General features: G+C 49.2%; 1 protein-coding gene and 1 long non-coding RNA gene across 13 annotated transcripts in view; one reads left to right on the plus strand and one right to left on the minus strand.

The window, feature by feature from the left end:
* The window catches only part of auts2a (activator of transcription and developmental regulator AUTS2 a), a 204,713-nt gene extending 189,517 nt beyond the window's left edge, over positions 1-15,196 (plus strand). For 7 of the 11 annotated variants that reach the window (XM_068330569.1, XM_068330568.1, XM_068330570.1 and 4 more), the window contains 13 exons: positions 5,892-6,453; positions 7,630-7,928; positions 9,151-9,389; positions 10,278-10,322; positions 11,056-11,151; positions 11,250-11,321; positions 11,458-11,487; positions 11,577-11,648; positions 11,781-11,922; positions 11,995-12,075; positions 12,172-12,255; positions 12,361-12,613; positions 12,713-15,196. In XM_068330569.1, the coding sequence (XP_068186670.1) occupies positions 5,892-6,453; positions 7,630-7,928; positions 9,151-9,389; positions 10,278-10,322; positions 11,056-11,151; positions 11,250-11,321; positions 11,458-11,487; positions 11,577-11,648; positions 11,781-11,922; positions 11,995-12,075; positions 12,172-12,255; positions 12,361-12,613; positions 12,713-13,958 (3,221 nt within the window). In that variant the 3' untranslated portion in view covers positions 13,959-15,196. The remainder of the gene's footprint in view (positions 1-5,891; positions 6,454-7,629; positions 7,929-9,150; positions 9,390-10,277; positions 10,323-11,055; positions 11,152-11,249; positions 11,322-11,457; positions 11,488-11,576; positions 11,649-11,780; positions 11,923-11,994; positions 12,076-12,171; positions 12,256-12,360; positions 12,614-12,712) is intronic. The other 4 variants (XM_068330572.1, XM_068330571.1, XM_068330573.1 and 1 more) reach the window with 4 other exon arrangements.
* LOC137605803 (uncharacterized) lies at positions 5,366-18,030 on the minus strand. 2 transcript variants are annotated; one of them, XR_011037791.1, is made up of 3 exons: positions 17,900-18,027; positions 15,246-15,373; positions 5,366-5,483 (listed from the first exon to the last, which is right to left on the minus strand). It is a non-coding gene; the product is annotated as an uncharacterized lncRNA (long non-coding RNA). The 2 variants fall into 2 exon arrangements; XR_011037790.1 differs by having other exon boundaries at positions 5,367-5,483; positions 15,192-15,373; positions 17,900-18,030.
* Positions 18,031-19,498: the final 1,468 nt, after the last annotated feature.

Raw genomic sequence — 19,498 nt, forward strand, 5'->3', positions numbered from 1 at the left:
GCACTGGAGGAAGCTGCTGACATGATGGAGGGCCAGCAGGGGGGCGTCCATCACTGTCGGGCCCCCATGCCCCCCCCCCCCAGCTTCCATCTGGGTCGTGTATAACACACATGCCTGGAAGCTCTGCAGTCATTGCTGGGAGGTGGAGACACGACTTAGGGGGGGGCAATCACAGAGTGTGGTGTTACCGCGTTTCAAGCTGCTAATGCTGTTAAAGTCTTCAGCGCTGGGGGGGTGGGGTGGGGGGGGGGGTTGAGGAGCTAATAGACGGGAGATTCTCCGGAGGCTTTGGCGATGAGATCAGGGAGAAAGTCCTCCCCCCCCAGCTAAGTTTACAGACAGACGGGTTCAGCTTCCATGTGAACCGACACCGAGGGCGGGGGGGGGGCTAACACTTTGTTGATGTGGAGCGTCTGCACTTCGGACACCAGAGAGGAGCATTAGAACATGTTTAAGTCCCACAGAGGTGGGGGCTGGGCTCAGATGTCGTCATGCTAATGTGTCTGTGTAGGTTCTCAGCCACCAGGTCTGGTTCTCCAGAAGCTGTCGAGTCGATCCGCTGGACGTTAAGAAGGTTCTTGAAGACGTTTCGTCTCTCATCCAAGAGACTTCTTCAGACCTCTACAGTCATGCTAATGTGAACTCCAGGGGGCTCCACTGAGCCCCCGGTGGGACAACTGTGGGAACACCGTCGGGTTCACACCGGTAGCGCCCCTGGAGTTGCAGGGCGGCCCAAACAGTTCACCTCTTGATCGATAATCCCAGGCAGAACAAAAGTGATGCTGCGAATGGAAATTTAGCAAAATAACCTTTTATTTTCTTTTGAGTAAAAGAATTAACTGGCGACTTGTTGTAAACCGACAAACAAATGGCTTCACGGGAGGCGTAACGCCAGCGAGGACCAGCTGATGATTCTTCTTCTCGGCTACATCTGGGGGGGCTATCTGTTAAAGATGTCGGCCGTTGACGCCACTGCAGGCTTCATTAAGAACTAACGAACAGAGGGCGGTTCCTCTACAGGGTGCAGATGGTGTCTGAACCCCTCCTGAGGTCAGACCGCTGTCGACTCGCTGCTCCATCGCAGCGCTGAGTCTGCTTCCTCTTGATTTGTTTTGTCTGAAGGCAGAATGAATCCCAGGCTAAGATCCCAGGCTAAGTTGGACCCGAGGCAAAACCTCGTGAATATTTTCAATGACCGTCCCTGGAACGGAGGAAGATCCCGATTGTAATAAATGTTTACTGGGACGTACCGATGAAGACGCAATTTCCAAGAAGCGCCAGAGTTCTTGTTCAGAACAGCGAGCGCTAATTGATTCAACTTGAGCAAACAGGCCACCGCCCTTTCTTTGACTGGGCGGCGGCCAAAGAGAAGAAGGATGATAGTGATGATGATGATGATGATGATGATGTGTGCAAACTAGGAGGAACGAAGCCTCCTCACAACAAGTGTACCTGTTGCGTTCTAGACTCCCTCTAGGCCAGAATCAATCGACGATGGAGTCTCGGTTTGGTATCAGTGGTGGTCCTGGTTGGGGTGGAGCCAGAAGGTTTCCATTGATGGGTGGAAGGTTGGATGCGGTTTTGGGTACGTGTTGAAAGAGTGAACGTTTTATCATTTCTTGGATACTAACCTAAGTGCCTCCATGGTGCAACTTTTGATTTGCCAGTAAGTTAGTCCCCAGTACAGTCGTACCTCAAGATACGAGTTTAATTCGTTTTGTGACTGATTTCGCAAGTCAAACAAATTTTACCCCCCTACGATAGAATCTTTTTTGTAAAAAAAAACAACAAAAAACCCAAACTCAAAAACATGTATGTCAAGCAACTCATATCTGAAGGTACTACTGCATCTAGCTACCTTCTGGACATAGATGGTTTGGTCACCAGTAGTCTTTTCCTGTAGCGCCTTTTCCTCTTAGCATACGCAGATGCTAACAGTTGGCAAACCTCCAAGCTTCCATCTTGCCTGCAGACGGTTGCAGTAAAAGTTTACAAGAACGAATCCATTCGATGAAATCCTCCCTCCCCACCCGGTTGTCGTAACATCATCTCGTGTTGTTGCGTGACAAGAGGTTACCTTCCATTGCATCATCATGTTGCCTCTTGGCCCGCCATAAAGAGCAACCTGCGTTCCCTCCCCGCCAGCTAGCACCTGTTTCCTGGGTGCTCTCAACAGTTGCACAGCTGCCACAGCCTCCAGTACAGTAACTCTGGTCCAGCTGTGCTTTATGGGCGTCTGCATGTGAAAATAGAGATGTTGTTCCAGCAATTATCCCGTTCCCCCCTAAGCTAAGTCGAGTCTTATTTTTGTAACGAGAGTTCATCCGATCTGCTTGTAGCACAGCAGACAAAACACTCGCATCACCGAGGGACTCGCCAACAGGTGCGTCGTAAACGCTCCATCCGTCGTTCTCTATCGTGATGCGGCAGATGTTGCGTTACAGATCGTGTAGTTCAGCCCTGGTGTGAAGTTTATAACCGAAGGTGATGACAAGTGTCAGCAGCTGCAGGTGTGTGCGCTGCGGCGCTGTCGCCACACTTCACAATCAATGTGCGAAGTCCCAAATCTCAACCGAGACAGATCTGAGGCATCAAATCACAAAGTTTGTGATTCGAGTCGAAGTCTTTAAGGCCCGTCTGTGGATGGTGATGATTATTTGAGAACAGCCACAGCTGGAGTTATGAGCATTTTTTTATAGATAGATAGATATACTTTATTTATCCCAAACTGGGAAATTTAGGACCTTGCCTATTAAGACCTTAAACGTTACGTAGCGCTGCTAGCTTGCATCGTCGCTCAGTCGCGGCAAAGATTCCCAGTTAGCTCAGCACATGACTCTTGACTTCCACCCAGCAGCAGGATCAGCTGCCGTCTCGTGGCTTCTGCAATGTGTCAGGTTGTTTTTGTGTGATTCCAGCTATGTGACCTCCGTCTGGATCGAATCCCATCAGTGAGTTCACTGGGCGGGAATGCACCGCGGGGCTATTTTCAGGTCGATGTGACGGATGGGATGACGGCAATGAGCTAAAGGCTTGGGATGTCGCGGAGGTCTCGAAGATCGTCAATTTGTCAGGATGTTGTCGGGCCCAGGTGAAGGTTGTCACGTCCAAAGAGCGACTAGCGCGGGCGCTAGGTGGCCGCTAATGTGTTTTTCAGAAGGACAGGTGCTGACCTGTCAGTGGTGCTTTAAAAAGATGAGCCTGGAGCTTGTTTGCTAATCATTTTTATGGGCTAGGATGTATCTAGGGACGACATTTGGAAATAATACGCTAAATTAATCCCTTTATGTTCTGCAGTAATGACCTGACACCATATTAAACTTCCTAACGTCCTAAACTCACGTTTCCAGTCCTCTTGTCACCCCCTCTGTGCAAAGATTGGCTCAAGGAACCAAACCATTTGTCTTTTCCATGAAGGACCATTAACCATGGGGTGTCAGCAGCGTATTTAAAAGATGCTGCAGGCAGCTGATAAGCAGGGTGAGACGAAAAGTAGATCTGGTCTATTATCTTGCGTCTCCTGGCAGTTTTAGAGAAACAGATTGAATGTCTGGTCTGAAGGGTTTAAGAACATGTCAGAGATTGTTTCATTAGGATGACATTACAGTCGAACCTCGAGATACGAATTCAGGACACCACTGATAGTTGGTGGATGGATACGACATCAGTGAGACCGGATCTTGTTCTTTACCACGTGTTGGTGGATGGATACAACATCAGTGAGACCGGATCTCATTCTCGTTGGTGGAGTAAAGACGTAGCTCGTGTTTCCTTGTGACTTTGGCATTCCTTTTGATTCTTTGTCATTGTCTACGTAACGTATATATAATGAATTATACACAGGTAAAGTCTGCGTGTCTATTGGTTGATAATTTCTTCTTCATAATTTATGGGATTTGGGACTTCTTCTTTTTTTACATGACTGGAACGGATAAATGATTTTAGTTACTTTACATCGGGATAGGTCCTACTCTATTTAAGAGCGAGAATTCTTTTGGTGACACTTCCTAAATGAGCCTTTCACCTCTATAGGAGTTAGTCGTCTGCGTAGAATCTGCCATGTTGTATCTACGGCAGACCAGGATGGACAAACTAAAATGGCAATGGCTTAAATCTTGCCTCCAGGACTAACCCACACATTCATGAGCATCATTTTTCAGCAAGCGACACGCCGCAGTTAGAAGCGATGTCCTACAAAACAACAACGATAAACAGCAACACTTCATATTTTGATCGACCGTTGGGGGAATTGCATTTATTTGTTTCTAGGGATGGAGAATCCTGACAAATGAACCCTCGTGGGAGGAAGGCCGTCTACCGTTGTGTTCTCCCCGCACCGCCGGGCCCTGGAGTCTTCATTATGACCAGAATAGAGACCTTCTTTTAAGCGCGTTAGCGTGTTCTCAAAACAAGCCGCGGACCTCGGGGACGGTGAGGTGCGGCAGGAGGCTTGAGAATTGGGAATTTCTTCTCTCCCCATCTGTCATGCTGAAATTGTTTGCTGGTACTGGTCTCTCTTGACTGGTAATAGCATTTGTAATCAGAGATTGACGTGTATTTAGGGGCTGCTGGGTTTCGTAGTTCAGTGAAACAGTGCAGAGTAGTGACAAAGGAGATGCAGCGTCTATCTGAGGGACGTTAGGTTACGTCTTTGCTTAGAAAAGCACCTCCTTCTTCACAACATGTGCCTTTTGTCTCCCGAAAGCAGCAGATGTACCCCCCCACACACATAAAGCAGGAGTCAATAAGTGTTATTGTAGATATTGATGTGGTTTTGCATCAGGAATGATCCCCCCTGACCCTAAATGAGGGCATCACATGCACCAGGGGAGGCTAATACCTCACTTGCTATTCTAATGCTAATGGCCAGGGTTCTCCCAGAGCCTATTAGCTCCGCCTGCTCCCATTGGACGAGCTCTGGGGGGAATAGTGTGTCATGGAGATGGAAGCCAGCTGTGACAGGCTGCCCGCCGCTGCCTCGTCTCCAGGGGACTGGATCCCATCCACACCTCTCTGGCAGGTGACGGATTTAGCTGACTACCCCTGAGGGGGAGGCGAAGCCCTCGCTGCTGCCCTTAACCCACCCCCACCCCCACCCCGCCAGAGCCCGTTGAGAGTTAATTACAGTTTATGTATGCACTGTCATCCCCCATGGGCCTCGATGCCTCTGGTACAAGCAGAATGATTGCTTCTGTTGGAGCACTTTGTTCTGTCGGAGGACGTCCCTGCAGAGAAATACCCCGGGGCGGGGCTTGTTTGCTGTTGGGAGGAATAGCAGAGCTTCTAAAGAAAAGGGAAGCAAGGCAATCACAACCCGCTTGGGAAGAATGTAAACTGTGCAAATGAATACACAAACTCGTGTTAGATGCACTTTAAGCTAGTTTATTGTACAGGAAGTGGACGTTCTGTTATTTCAGGAACACCTGTAGGACTTCTGGACGTCCTGGATTTTAGTCCGTATGGAAAACATCAGGGTCACCTACCTGTAAAAATTTGGAAGACTTGGTTTTATGAGTTAGCATCACTGGTCTTCTATAGTAAACCATGTTTACTGCATGTACACATAAATGACATAAAAATATCTCCATCTTGTGACAGTTCTACACAATTTAGAAGTATTGTCTTGTATTCAGATGTTTTGAAATTTTGCTGGGGGAAAAAATCACATAATCAGGAGGTGTCAAACTCATTAATATGTAGATGTATTCGTAAGTCCACTTTTTTATATTGATGCAAAGAAGAAGTTAATCATAATAAAAATTTGGGGCCGGTCTGGACACCCTGGAGGGCCGGATCCGGCCCCTGGGCCATACGTTTGGCACCCTTGTTCTTCATGGTTGTTTTTTCAAACTGTGACATCAAACTGACGTTCTCTCATTTGTTCTCCACAGTTCCAGATTTTGGTATCGATGTGCTCTCGACCAATGGCAGCCAGGAGCCTCACGGCCCCGCCCTCCTCAAGGTGTCAGGCCTAGAGCGCAGCCAGGAGAGGAGCCCAGAGAGCAGCAAAGACTCTGAACACCCTGCACCCGGCACACCCAGGCAGCTTCTGACCCCCCAAGACGCCCCACTGCCCCAGTTGTCTGGCCCCCGGTCCCCGGTGTCCTCTTGCCGGCCCCAGACCAACGGCCCCACCCAGGCTTCGGCCTCCACACACCCGCCCCCACGCTCCGAGGCTCTCCACAGGCCTCAGACACCTGCAGCCCTGCCTCTTGCCCACGGCCAAGAGCCCTCGCCACCCCCCCCTCCCCGGCCCCAACACCAACCAGAGTCGCTGTCCCACCCCCGGCCTCCGCCGACGCCCATCCTTCACTCACACCCGGCGTCGCCTTCGCCCGCCCTACCCGCCCACCACCCTCACCAACAGCACCCAAGCCAAGCAGGGCCCCACCGGCCCCCGTCACGCTGCCACCCCCGACCCTTCGCCGCTTACAACGGCCTCAACGGTCACAGGTAAGGCTGATTGCAGAAACCAACGGGGGACCAATCAGGGCATTGTGGAAAACATCTCTGTCTGTGGCGTCCTCGAGCACTCTGATGGTGAGAGGAAACCTCCACAATCACACCCCCTTGAAAACACTCAAACACCTCTTGAGCTGAAAGTACACACCACCCATGATCAGTATGTAAATTGCTTTCGCAAAGAGCTTGAAGTCCCCGAGCCAAACATCCTCGCAAATTATTATCTCTGGAATAGACGAGCCGCACCGGGCCTGAGTGCCTCGGATTCATGAGCCGCCCACATCGTCATCAGGGCTCGATATCAACCTCTGGCCCCCCATCACTTGTGCTGGCAGTAAAAACCATCGCCGGAGGTATTTGTGCCCGAGTTACCCACGTTAGAAAGTAAATACTCAATTGAGAAAAGCTTCTCCTGTATTAGACAACCGCAATTGCGCAATTGTAGGACTACGATTGGTCCGTTGGGTCTATTGAGAACCTCGGACAGTCTCTCCGTGGACTAGAGTCTCTGGGATTGCTCCTTCAGAACCCACTCAGTCCACACAACAGCTCTGCCTGGCGAGCTCTGAGGACTTGGCTACAGCTCCCCGTGTCTTTGCCAACCCTGCCAGCCTGCCAGTGCGCCAACAGCGCCTGGCACCCGCCGCGAATAATCACGGCCGGGGCCCCCGGCGAAGCGCGAGCACTGCAAATGAGCTTTTAGGCTTAGTGTGCAGAGCTGTGGAGACACAAGCTCTGCGACTACCCCCCACACCCCCTTGGGGAAAACCCGAACACACTACAAAAGAGTGTTTGCTCGCACATGCGTGCACACCCTCTCATCCCGTTTGCGGTGCACATGTTCGCTACCTGGCTCCCGAGGAAGTGCCTTAACAGAAGCTGTTCAAAGACAGATGCTCGTTCCGCGACGCTCGCCAGGGGCGCTTCATTTGCATCCGAGGGGTGTTGTGAACGTGCTGTTTTTTCGCAGATCTTGTTTGCCCTGGATTCTGCGAGGCATCAGAGAGACGCGGGGAGGCATTTGTAAATGGAGGACAGTGGAGGTGTGAGAACAGTGTGTGGGGAATTGAGCATCGCAGCAGATGGAGATGAGGGGATGCGAGGGAACAAGTGTTAATTTGGACGACTCACGCCTGGCTTAACCGACTCCGTTCTCTCTCTTCGCAGCAGCAGCAGGAGCAGCACCCCAGGCGCCAAGCCCCACGGGCCCCCCACCAACTCCTTACACGCCAGCCACCACCCGTCTCCTCCTGCGGGGGCCGCCGCCGCATCAGCCTCGGCCTACCCCCTGCCCTTGGTGGCTAACCAAAACACCCCCCACGGCTTTCCCCCTGCCTTGCAGTCCTCGCCGCACCCTCATCACCCCAATATGTTCGCTCCTCCAGCGGCCTTGCCTCCACCACCGCCACTTACGTCTAGCAGCCTGCCAGTACCCGGACACCCTGCTGCTGGGGGTGCCTACTCAGGTAAACACACCTGCATCATTTGGAAACGTAATATTGAGCTTTGCGCTGCAGAAATTCAAACTACAGTCGTACCTCGAGATACGAGTTTAATTCATTCCAAGACTGAGCTTGTATCTCAAATGAATTTTAACTGACTTAAGTCATTTTTGTCCATTTTTAGCCTTGTAAAAAAAAGCCCCAAACCCCCTAAATTACGAACAAAATATTTTTTATCAACCGAACAGCAATGTATGTTTTGCCTGTGCAAACGTATTTAAATATAAATTACATAAACAATGATAAATTATGAAAAGAAAAGCAAAAAATCACAAGTAACCGAACCCTACGTCTTTACTCTATCCACCAACTAGTGGGGGTGTCCCCAAGCACAGATTTTTGTTTGTATGTCGAACAAAAATATGGACCGAGTGATGGCTTGTATCTCAAAAAACGCGTATGTCGAGGTACAACTGTATTTTTTTGACGGTCGTTGGCTCAAGTTGCCAGGATGTTCACAGGTGCAGAGAAGGTGGTCCTGGTAGTCTTTTGAAGAACCAAATAGCTGATCCAGGATAATCCAAGTGATCCCATTGGTCGACTCCCCTGTGAGCCAGGAATATCCACCAATGGCCACCTTGCAAAAGCCATTTCAGACCCTGTGCACATTTCTTGGTGGTGCTTTTGAGCTAAATGTCAGGGTCAGTGTGGGAAGCAGAGTTGGGGGAGGGGGGTTTCGCCTTAAGCTGTGTTCCCAGAACTTCCATTTTCACCTGGAATGTTATTCACTGGCAAAGAAATCAATTTAGTCAATATGGAACAGGGTTCAGAAGATACTAATGAAACTTTTATGAAGAGAAAATTCTAGCTCGAAATGAAGGCAGAAAATATTGTAGTGAGTCACGCTGGAGGGACGTAATCTCTGAAGGAAGGTTTAGAGGATTAGATGGAAAGCCATTGATTTGTAGAGTCTTTTCTCCACATGCTGCAGAGGTTATTAGAACAACAGACGCTGCCGTCGCAGAGGAGCTGTGGTGCATCGAATCCCAGCGTTGGATCGTTCTAGCGACTCTAATCATCTCTGGCCTCACTTACGTTACAATCGCAGACATTTTCCTGGTCGTTTTATGGGTTTGAAATGTCCTGATCCGCAGCCAAGACCCCCTTAGAGGGGGCTTCCTGCCCAACGAAACGAGGAGTACATGACTCGGAACGCTTGATCCCATCTCCGTCCTCTCTTCTCCAGAGCAAGACCTTCTGCGCCAGGAGCTCAACACCCGTTTCCTGGCCTCCCAGAGCGCCGACCGTGGCGCCTCGCTGGGTCCCCCGCCCTACCTGCGCACCGAGTTCCACCAGCACCAGCATCAGCACCAGCATCAGCACCAACACACCCACCAGCACACCCACCAGCACACCTTCACGCCCTTCCCCCACGCCATCATGCCCACCCCAGCACCAACCATGGTGCGTACCCCCGCCAGAAATGTGAGGATAAGTAGAACGCAACCGTTTTTTGGGGGTGGAGGGAGTGTGTGGGAAATGTTTTCTTTCACGTCTTCTAATAATTGTTTAAACATGTGGGGGAGAGTGGGCGGGCGTGGCATCGAGTTCACCTTGTGGTTGGTGGAGGAATTTACTCAGTTTGACGTTTGTGTGAGTGCGCCGCGCCGTGGGGACCTGTGGTTACCATGGCGGCCTTTCAATGATGACCATGTGTGTCAGTCCTCACCACAATGATGCCTTTATTCCCCCACGAAGCCTTTCTAGTGTTTTCTCTGGCGTGCCTCAGGACTCCAGACTCCAGTTGCTGTTATTCTCTAAATTGGCAATAACTTGCCTGAAGCGCGTTAACTTCAGAGCCAGCTTTTTAGAACATAATACCCTTAATTCATTTTGAATTTAATGACATCATTTGGTCCCATTTGGGGATTTTCATTACAGTCAAATGCTTTGCATTATGGGTCCTGCTGTTGGTTGGGGTAGACCACAGGACCCAACACTCAAGGAAACACACACATTAGTAACTGCCTGGCCTGTGGAGAGTTCTCTGGCTCCGGTGGTACCTCAAAGGCAGTGTGGCGAGGCATCTGACAGCTAATGAGGACATAAAAGCCTCTTTACGGCCGGGGAAACGTTTGCCCCGAGCCGGGGCCGCAACGCTATAATGAGACACAGAACCGAAGCGGGTTTACAAGGTCCTGGAAGGACCACAGTCTGGTTTGGGAAGTGGTTGAACTCTCGATGTCAAGAGCTTGACTAATAGTCTCAATCGTGTCAGCATGTCGTTGGCTCTCAAGTGAACGTTTGATGTGAATGGATGTGGTTTGTTTTCTCTCCGTCTTTGTACTGAGCTGATTTTCATTTCTCCTACAGTTTGAAAAATACCCAACAAAAGTCGACCCCTTCTACCGACACAGTGTGAGTTCACCGACTGCAATTATTTGCCTGTAGAGACTCTACTAGCTATTTGGTGTGTGTGTTTCATGTGTGGTGTCATGCAACTCCTCATGTGCATCCCGTCTGCACCGCTTCATCATACAATCCCAGGAAATGTGCATATTTATGAACTTGCCCGAGTCCATAACCCTCCGAGGGCAACATTTATAGTTTGTGCAAGCAACGGTGAAATAGTCGTAAGTAAATTCTACTCGGAGACGATGGCTGCAGGATAGAGGAAGCAGCGTTAGAGCCGGAGGAATATTAAATATTTGTCTTACCCTCTACTCTTTATTTGCATTTCTCACGATCATCGCTCACTAAGACGATCTCAAACATTGGATCTTCCTTCAGAAGTGGGAAGAGGAATCCGACATTCCGAGTAAACCAACATTCATTTGAATAGTTGGTGCAGAATGTTGTTTGTGATTCCCAGAATTCCCTTGATTGTATTACGGTAGCAGCAAACACCCTGAAGTCATTTCCTCCTTGTGCAACACGCTGGCGTCGGGAGGAAACAGAAGCTGCATTTAAGACCTTCTAGCCTAGCCTGAAGCGCTTCTAACACACTTCAACGCAACCAGGATTAACGCCACGCTAGCACACGAGATCGGAAATACGAAAAAACGGACGAATGTGGTCGACCAGCACGATTTTAAGAGGAGTTGTCATGACGCCGGCGGCCCACCGTCCTCACGCCTGCTTTCCTCCGCAGCTCTTCCACTCCTACCCTCCAGCCATGTCTGGCCTTCCTCCCGTCATCCCCCCGAACGGGCCGTTCAGCTCGCTGCAGGGCGCCTTCCAACCCAAGGTAACGCTGCCGCCGCCGCATACCCACACACTGCCCGTCTGCAAACAGGAAGTTACTCACTGAGAATCCTGTTTCAATCTGTGTCTGCTGCTCTCTAGACCTCCAATCCACTCGACGTGTCCACCCGACCCGGAGCCGTCCCACACACGTTCTTGCAGAAGGACCCCAGGGTAAGGGTTAGCGTGTAACAACTAGCGCTGGAGGCGGAGTTTTAGACAGTGCTGCACAGACTACCTAGCATGAGTGTTTGTGCTACCGGTGATTCGATCGACAGGAGACTGACTCCGTCTTTCCTCTTCCTCCTAGCTAACAGACCCGTTTCGGCCCATTCTCAGGGTGAGTCTCCACTCCCAGTCTCTCCTTTATCTGCTTCCATATTTGATTCACGAGACAAATGTAGACGTGGTTTTATCTTCTACCTGCAGAAACCAGGGAAGTGGTGCGCCATGCACGTCCACACCGCCTGGCAGATCTACCACCACCAACAGAAAGTAAAGGTGAGGACTCCCCCAACCGTCTCTTCCTTCTGGACTGTTCTCCACTTCCTGTAGTTGAAATCAGAATCGATCTGGGCATGAATGGTTCTAAAAAGCACACGTGTCTCTCCTCTCCGTCGCTCTGACTTCTAGCAGCAGATGCAGGTCGACCCTCACAAACTAGACTTCGGCCTCAAGCCCGAGTTCCTGGGCCGACCTCCGGGTCCGAGCCTCTTCGGCCCCATCCATCACCCCAGCGACCTGGCTCGGCCCTCCACGCTCTTCTCCGCTGCAGGTGAGGATGTCTGTGGTAAAAAAATGAGGATCCCGACGAGACGCGGTGTCTGAACTTTCTCCGCCTCCTCAGGGCCCACGCACCCGTCGGCAGGTCCATTTGGACACCCGCCCCACCATCCTGGGAACTTCCTCGCCCCGGCATCTCACTTAGGTGAAGACTTCTTCTGTTCATTTCTGTTCAATATGGATCTGAAGTTGGAAGTTTAAAATGCTAACGCACTCGTGGTTGACTTGTGTCGCCTTCCAGAACCTTTCGGTAGACCCGCGTCATTTGGAGGACTTGGGTCCCTCAGTTCTTCGGCCTTCGGAGGATTAGGAAATCCTGCACTAAGTAAGTTTTAACTCGATGTTTGACGCTGGAGGAAGAGCCAGAAATGAAAACGCCGTCGGACTTCGTCGATACGCATTTAACTTGTGTCCTTTTTTCCACGTGTTGAATCCCTGACAGCGGCCAACTCGGTCTTCGGCCATAAAGACGGCCCCAACGCACAGCCGCACTTCAACAGCGGCGGTAACGTCGGCCACCAGGAGCCGTGGAACCGTCTGCATCGAACGCCGCCCTCCTTCCCCACGCCGCCGCCGTGGCTGAAGCCCGGAGACTCCGAGAGGAGCGCCTCGGCCAGCTCGCACGAGAGGGACCGCGACTCCGACAAGCGAGAGTCGTTGGTCGGTAAAGACGACAAGGACAGGTAGGCAATACTTCACCGCAAGAACATCAGTAGATTAACGGATAATCTGGATGTCATCACTGATGGGGAAGACTGTCTCCTCTTTGGGTCGTTTTTTAGGGATTCTGTTGAAAAGCGTCATCCGAGCCATCCGTCCCCGGTCCCCGTCAACCCCATCAGCCTCCTCGGACACAGCCGTCCTCCTGATCACCACAGGAACCACCTGGCCCCCGTTTCCGGTGACCCCCAGAGGGACAAGGAGAACAAGGCCAAAGAGAGGGAGAGGGACCACCCGGAGTCCTGGAAGGACAACGGCGCCGACGAGCATAAACTCAAAGACAACCAGCACGGCGACAAGGACGTGCCGGTCATCCATGACGGGCGGGTGTCGGAGGACAAGGTGTCCAGCAGGGGGGCGGCATCGCCGTACGTCCGACAGACCAGCCTGGAGCGTCCCGGGAGCGTCCTGAGCCGGGAGGCCCTGGAGAAGAAGGTGGAGCTGCCCTACGAGCACCAGAAGAAGAGCAGCGAGGTGAAGGTGAAGGAGGAGCGCAAAGAGGAGCCGGACGGGGCCACGGAACGGGTGAACGAGCACCCGGCCCCCGCCCCCAACCACCACCACCACCACCACCACCCCCCATCCGCCATGCCCGTACCGATGGGCATGGCGGGCGTCCATCCCATCAGCGGGTTGGAGAGAACTCGAGTGGTGGCGCCCTTCATGGGGATCAGCCCCATCCACGGCGCTGATCGGCTGCCCTACCCCGCCTTCCACTGGGACCCGATGCGGGACCCCTACAGGGGCCTGGACATCCACAGACGGGACCCTCTGGCCAGGGACCTCCTTCTGAGGAACGACCCCCTGCACCGGCTGGCGGCGCCGCGCCTGTATGAGGCGGAGCGCTCCTACCGGGACCGGGAGCCCCACGACTTCAACCGGGACCACGTGCACCCCCTGGCCCTGGAGCACCGGCGCGAGCAGGAGCGCGCCCAGCTGGAGGAGCGCGACCGTCTGCACATGCTCAGAGAGGACTACGAGCACGGGCGCCTCCACCCGGCGATGCACCACCCGGTGCTCGACGGACACCTCCCCCACCCGGCCCAGGGTCTCATGGCCCCCGGGCTCCCAGGCATGCACTACTCCAGGGTCAGCCCCACCGCTGCAGCAGCAGCGGCCGCCGCTGCCGCCGCAGCCGCAGCCCATCAGAACGGCATCCTGAACAAAACTCCGCCCACAGCCTCTCTGAGCGCCCCGCCCCCACTCATCCCTACACTCGGAGCCCGGCCCGGCTCCCCCAGACGGACTACGCCCCTGGCAACAGATATCAGAGACAGACCACCTCACAAAGACATCGAGGCGCGGTAGGCGGAGCCTCAACGGCCTCGCCAGCGCCCAAACTCACACCCAGCACTTAGCTTCGGGCGACGACTGTAACATAGCTGTGAATAAGTTATGTGGGCGGAGCCACGCCCACGCCATCAATGGCTTTTCTATCAAACGACAATAATCACGGAACAGGAACTGATTCGTTTTGCAGTTCGCTCCGGCTTTTCGCGATCATCCTTGTGAAGCGGCGTGAGGCGGAGCGGGAATGTACAGGCGCGTTGGCGCTGTAGATAACGTGTACAGTCGCTGTGTTCGCTCTGGACGGATTAAAAATCATGGTACAAATATGCAAAAGGGTGTTTTGAAAGCTTTACTTTGAACACGTGTAAATAGAGGCAGCAGCCAATCAGAATGTGCTTCTCGCAGTATCTTTCCGTTGATGCAGCTTTGTTAGCGTTGTACCAGAAACCCAACATTCAACTATGCAACCAATGTCTGGGCTCCATTTCTGAAAGCCGGCCTCCTCACCCACGACCAATAACAAACAAGAAGCTGTATTCTCTTCACAACTCAGACCCAACGCGTTCGCACACACAAAGCTTTAACTCCAACTGAGAATTATTCCCTCAAATTTATTCAATCGTGGCGACAATCTCGTAGTTTTTTCCAAATCGATATTAATTTAATCCTTCTCCGACAGAAATGAGCCGTGACAAACGATGCAAACGTTGAATTTCGATGCAGGATCGTTACCTCCGGTCTGGTTATGGGGAGAATGCAGCGCGACACCTTTGACAGCACATTAGAACCCACCTGAAGGAGTGTAAAGTAAAGTTTGGACTAGGTTGTGTTGGTCAAACAGTGTATTTAAAGTGCTTTCCTAAGTTGTTGTAACTACAAAATCAAAATACAAAAAAAAAAAAGCCAGTGGAACCCATGGACGGTTTGTTTCTAACGAGCAGAGATCTATTTTAGTAGTCCACTGAAGGTTTAGTTGTGCGCTTCAAACTCTGTGATATCATGTCGTGCAGTGTTTTTTAATCCAACATTAAAAATGTTCCACCGGAGCCATAGTGGTTAGTCGACGCGTATCGCAAAAAGATTGTTAAATAAAACTTTTTTTGCTGTTTGCCATGTACAGGGAAAAAAAAGACGTCTTTCTAGATCATGTACAAAAAGAAGAAAAAATGAAGCGACTGAATCTTCAGCATGCTCCTCATTTAAACTTGTGTTATGTAAATTGTGCCATGTTATTAAAAAATGTGTACTAACTCGTTCTGTGGGGTTTTTATTCCTCTTCCTCTTCCTGGTGGTTATTGTTCTCACCTGGAGGGGCGGAGCCAAAGCACGTCGGTGGCGTTCAGGGTGAGTCACGTGGATTCGTCACATGATGCTGGAGTTGTTGACGTTCTCATCACGCAGAATAACCGCAGCCTCTGATGTTTGGCGCCAACCTGTTGATTTCACGCACAAATTGAGTGTTAGTGGTGGGAAACGCGGTTTGCTCGGATTTCCTGTTGCATGCTGGGACCAGCGGCTGGTTTTCCTGTCAGATCTACCGCGCATGTGCAAACAGCTAGGTGCAGTTCCTGCTCACGACCACCAGAGAGCGCCACATTTCTACATAATGGAATAATCAGAAAAGAGGTCTTGGAACCCAGAGCTGCAGGTAGAATAGAATAGAAAGCTTTTATCGCCAGGTAATGACTGATCGATGAGCTGATTGGAGTAATAATTGATTTATATGTCGTCGTTTATGCCGGTGTCTGATGGGGGCTCACAGCAAATGGGATTCTCTAAGCGGAAGTTGTTTATGGCACGAGGCTCTGACGACAACAACAACAACAACAACAACAACTGGTGAGAGCAGAGACAACAGCAGCAGGCGGCTGTCCGCTCCACGGCTCGGGACGCGACGTTTTCCGCACTAATGACAACAGGTTCTGGTCCAACTAAAGCCTCCATTTAGTCTTAAAAGTGAGAGAATTGAACCGTCACGTCACAACGAATTCCTGGTCCCTCAGTGGAATAACAAATATTCCCCTTTTTTAAGTTTAAAAATTATATACATATATATACATACACACACATACATACATACATATACACATACATACATATATATATATATATAATTTTTAGACCGACAGACCAAAAAAAAAACTCTTTTTTTAGACTGACCAACTGACTGTCCATTAAACTCCACATTCTTTAGACCAACCGACGGACTGACCGGTGCAAAAAGAAAATTTTTTTCAACCAACCGGTTGAAAAAAACGTTTTTTTAGACTGACCAAAGGAAAAATTTTAGACTAACCAACAAAAAAAAAAATGTTTTAGACTGACCGAAAAAATTAAATTTTTTAGACCAACTGACCAGTCAAAAACAATTTTTTTTTTAAACTGACTGACGGGTTGAAAAAATATTTTTTTACACCGACCGACCAAAAAAATATTTTTTTCAACCAACCAAAAATAAAAAAAAATTTGACCAACTGGTCAAAAAAAATTTTTTCAACCAACTGACCAGTTAAAACAAAATATTTTTTAATACAAACTGACTGAAAAAAAAATTACTATGACAAACAGGTCTAAAAAAACAGTTTTTAGACTGAGTGACGGCTCTACAAAAAACATTTATGCTGACCAAAAAAAAAACATTTTTTAGACCACCTGACCGGTTGAAAAAACAGACCAACTGAAATTTGCTTTTTCAACTGACCGGTCAAAACAAAACAAAAAATTTAAACCGACCGACCAGTCAAACAAATTTTTTTTTTACACCAACTGACTAAAAGACATTTTTTAGTCCAACCGACGGGTCTAAAAAAATCTTATTTAGAACAACTACCCGGTCGAAAAAAATTTTTTTTTAGATCAACCCACTGAAAAAATGATTCTTTTGAATGACAAAAAAAAAAATTTTAGACCAATGAACCAGTCAAAAACAAGTTTCTAGACTGACCAACCGAAAAAAACAAAAAATTTTCGACTGACCGACCAGTCAAAAAAAACATTTTTTCGACTGACCGACCAGTCAAAAAAAACATTTTTTCGACTGACTTATCGACCAGTAGAAAAAAATTTTTTAGACTGGCCGACCAAAAAATAAAATTTTTTTGCCCAACAGACTGGTCGAAAAAAAAAAGTTTAGATCAATGGACTGAATTTTTTTTTACAACCATCAATTGAAATAATCGCTTCAAACAATTGGATTATTCCAGTCAATTTCTTTTACACCGACTGATCAAAAATAAACATTTTTTAGTCCAACAGACAGGTCTCCAAGAAAATTATCTTTAGACCGATTGATGGGACCGGTCGGTCGATCAAAACAATTTTTTTTTTTGATCGGTCGGTTGCTCTAAAAAAATGTTTTCAGTTGGTTGGTCAGTATAAAAAAAAATTTTTTTCGACCAATCGATCGGACTACTTTTTTTTTCGGTGGGCTTGATATGACAAAACTATTTTTCAGTCAGTCTAAAAAAATTTTTTTTCAACAAATTTTTGTCTTTCGGTCTAACAAATACAAAATATAAGAAGTATTAAACAATATAATAATATCATAATATAAAATATAAAATGTAAAAACTATAATATTATCTAAAATAATAAAAGTAAAAATATATAAAAAATATTGAAATATACTTTGAAGGAGGCAGTGGCTCAGCGGGAGAGCAGGTCGGCCAATGTTTCAAGATCGGCAGTTTGATCCCCGCTCCCGCCAAACAAAAACAAACACTGGGAGTGTGAGCTGAGAGTGGGCGGTGTGAGGGCCTGTACACACTACATAAAATACACTTTTTAAAAAATTAAAACGCGAAACTTCTCGTCTGCGGAGCCACATGGTGCAATTCTCCTTTTGGCCACACGGTGGCGTCAGCCCTCTATGAAAGGTGAGAATGAAGGACCTGAGCAAAGCCCGGTTTCGGTGGAAGGATGCGGCGCAACAGGAAGTAAACAGCGACCTGTCGTCTCACCTGACCCCCGGGGGGGGGGAGAACCGGTCTGGTAGGTCGACTTCCTGGCCGCACCTGGAGCGGTCGGTACCTGTCTGGTTAGAACCGCGTCCCGTCCTCCTGTAGAGGCGGTAAGAGAGACGGAGAGCGTGATGACGTCACACGCGTCTGTTTGTCCGTTTGTTTGAGAAGCTGGAATTCATTCCATCCTCATGCAGGGGGGGGGTGACCCGTATGGGGGGAGGGGCACCAGGGAGAGCCGGTCCGAGGCTCCGCAAGTCACGTGGTCAGATGTGATATTTACTCAACCCTCAATGTACACGCGCTGACACTGAGGCCCCGCCCACTGGCGGCCGCACGGCCTTTTCCAAACACAGATGTTTCCCCTGATCCGTTTGATCCTCCCACGTCACGGCTCATTTCTGCACGCGCGCAGTTTGATGTCTCAAGCCAGAGGGCGCGCGGGCGAAAGCTGAAAGACGTCGTGACACGCGCGTGGGTGGAAAGGTCTCGAGCTCCGCCCCTCAGGTGGGGGCTTCAAACAGGTGAGCTTCATCCGCTCATCACGCGGCTCCGCAGTGACACGCGTAGCGGCAGCGCGGGAAAATAAGGAAACAACGGGTTCGATTCATTAAGAGCGACCTTCACGGGGGGGGGCGGGGGCCGTGGGAGGGGGGGCTCATTAGCGCCTCGACTCAGCTTTAATGATCACAGGAGCTATTCCTGCTCCAGAGCGTCACTGTGATTGTTATTGTTATTATCATCCTTATTGTTATTATTATTATTATTATTAATAATAATAATAATAATAATAATATTGTTATTATCATCCTTATTATTGTTGTTGTTATTATTGTTGTTATTATTATTATTGTTATTATTCCCACAGCTGATTCTAATTAATTCTCTCACTTCCTGGATGGAGACCGCGGAGCTACACGCAGCAGGAATAATTTATGACTAAATATTGATTCTAGTGTGTGTGTGTGTGTGTGTGTGTGTGTGTGTGTGTGTGTGTGTGTGTGTGTGTGTGTGTGTGTGTGTGTGTGTGTGTGTGTGTGTGTGTGTGTGTGTGTGTGTGTGTGTGTGTGTGTGTGTGTGTGTGTGTGTGTGTGTGTGTGTGTGTTACGGAAAGTCTTAACATTTGTCCTTGGCCTGTTGAACGTAATACCATACACAACACGTAACACTTGCAATAAAACGTATTTTTCGAACTCACGCTTCATTTATTTAAATATAATTTGATTAAAAAATATTTTTCCGTGTCGCGGTGAAGAAGTTCTGCTGAACGGAGAAGGTTTGAGTGGAAAATCTACCAAACATGTTCGAAAAGACAAACCAAAACTCACCATTTGTTTGGACTTCTCTTCTTCAAACGCTTGAATGACGTCACTTCCGGTTAGTGGCGCCACTGACAGGAAGTGGATCGCATTTAGGTACAAAACTTATCATATTCATAGTATAATAACGTGGTATTATGAGCTTTAAACGGTTTTGTAGTGATTTTCAGAGTCCAGTATTCAGGTGAATTGATGTAAACCTAATTATTATTTTTCCATGTTTTTTTAAACCGAAGTAAAATGGAGCACGACTTCACTCTAAACACCTGTACCTGTATTT

The sequence above is a fragment of the Antennarius striatus genome, chromosome 13, assembly GCF_040054535.1.
Source record: "Antennarius striatus isolate MH-2024 chromosome 13, ASM4005453v1, whole genome shotgun sequence".
In the NCBI taxonomy this organism is placed as follows: domain Eukaryota; kingdom Metazoa; phylum Chordata; class Actinopteri; order Lophiiformes; family Antennariidae; genus Antennarius; species Antennarius striatus.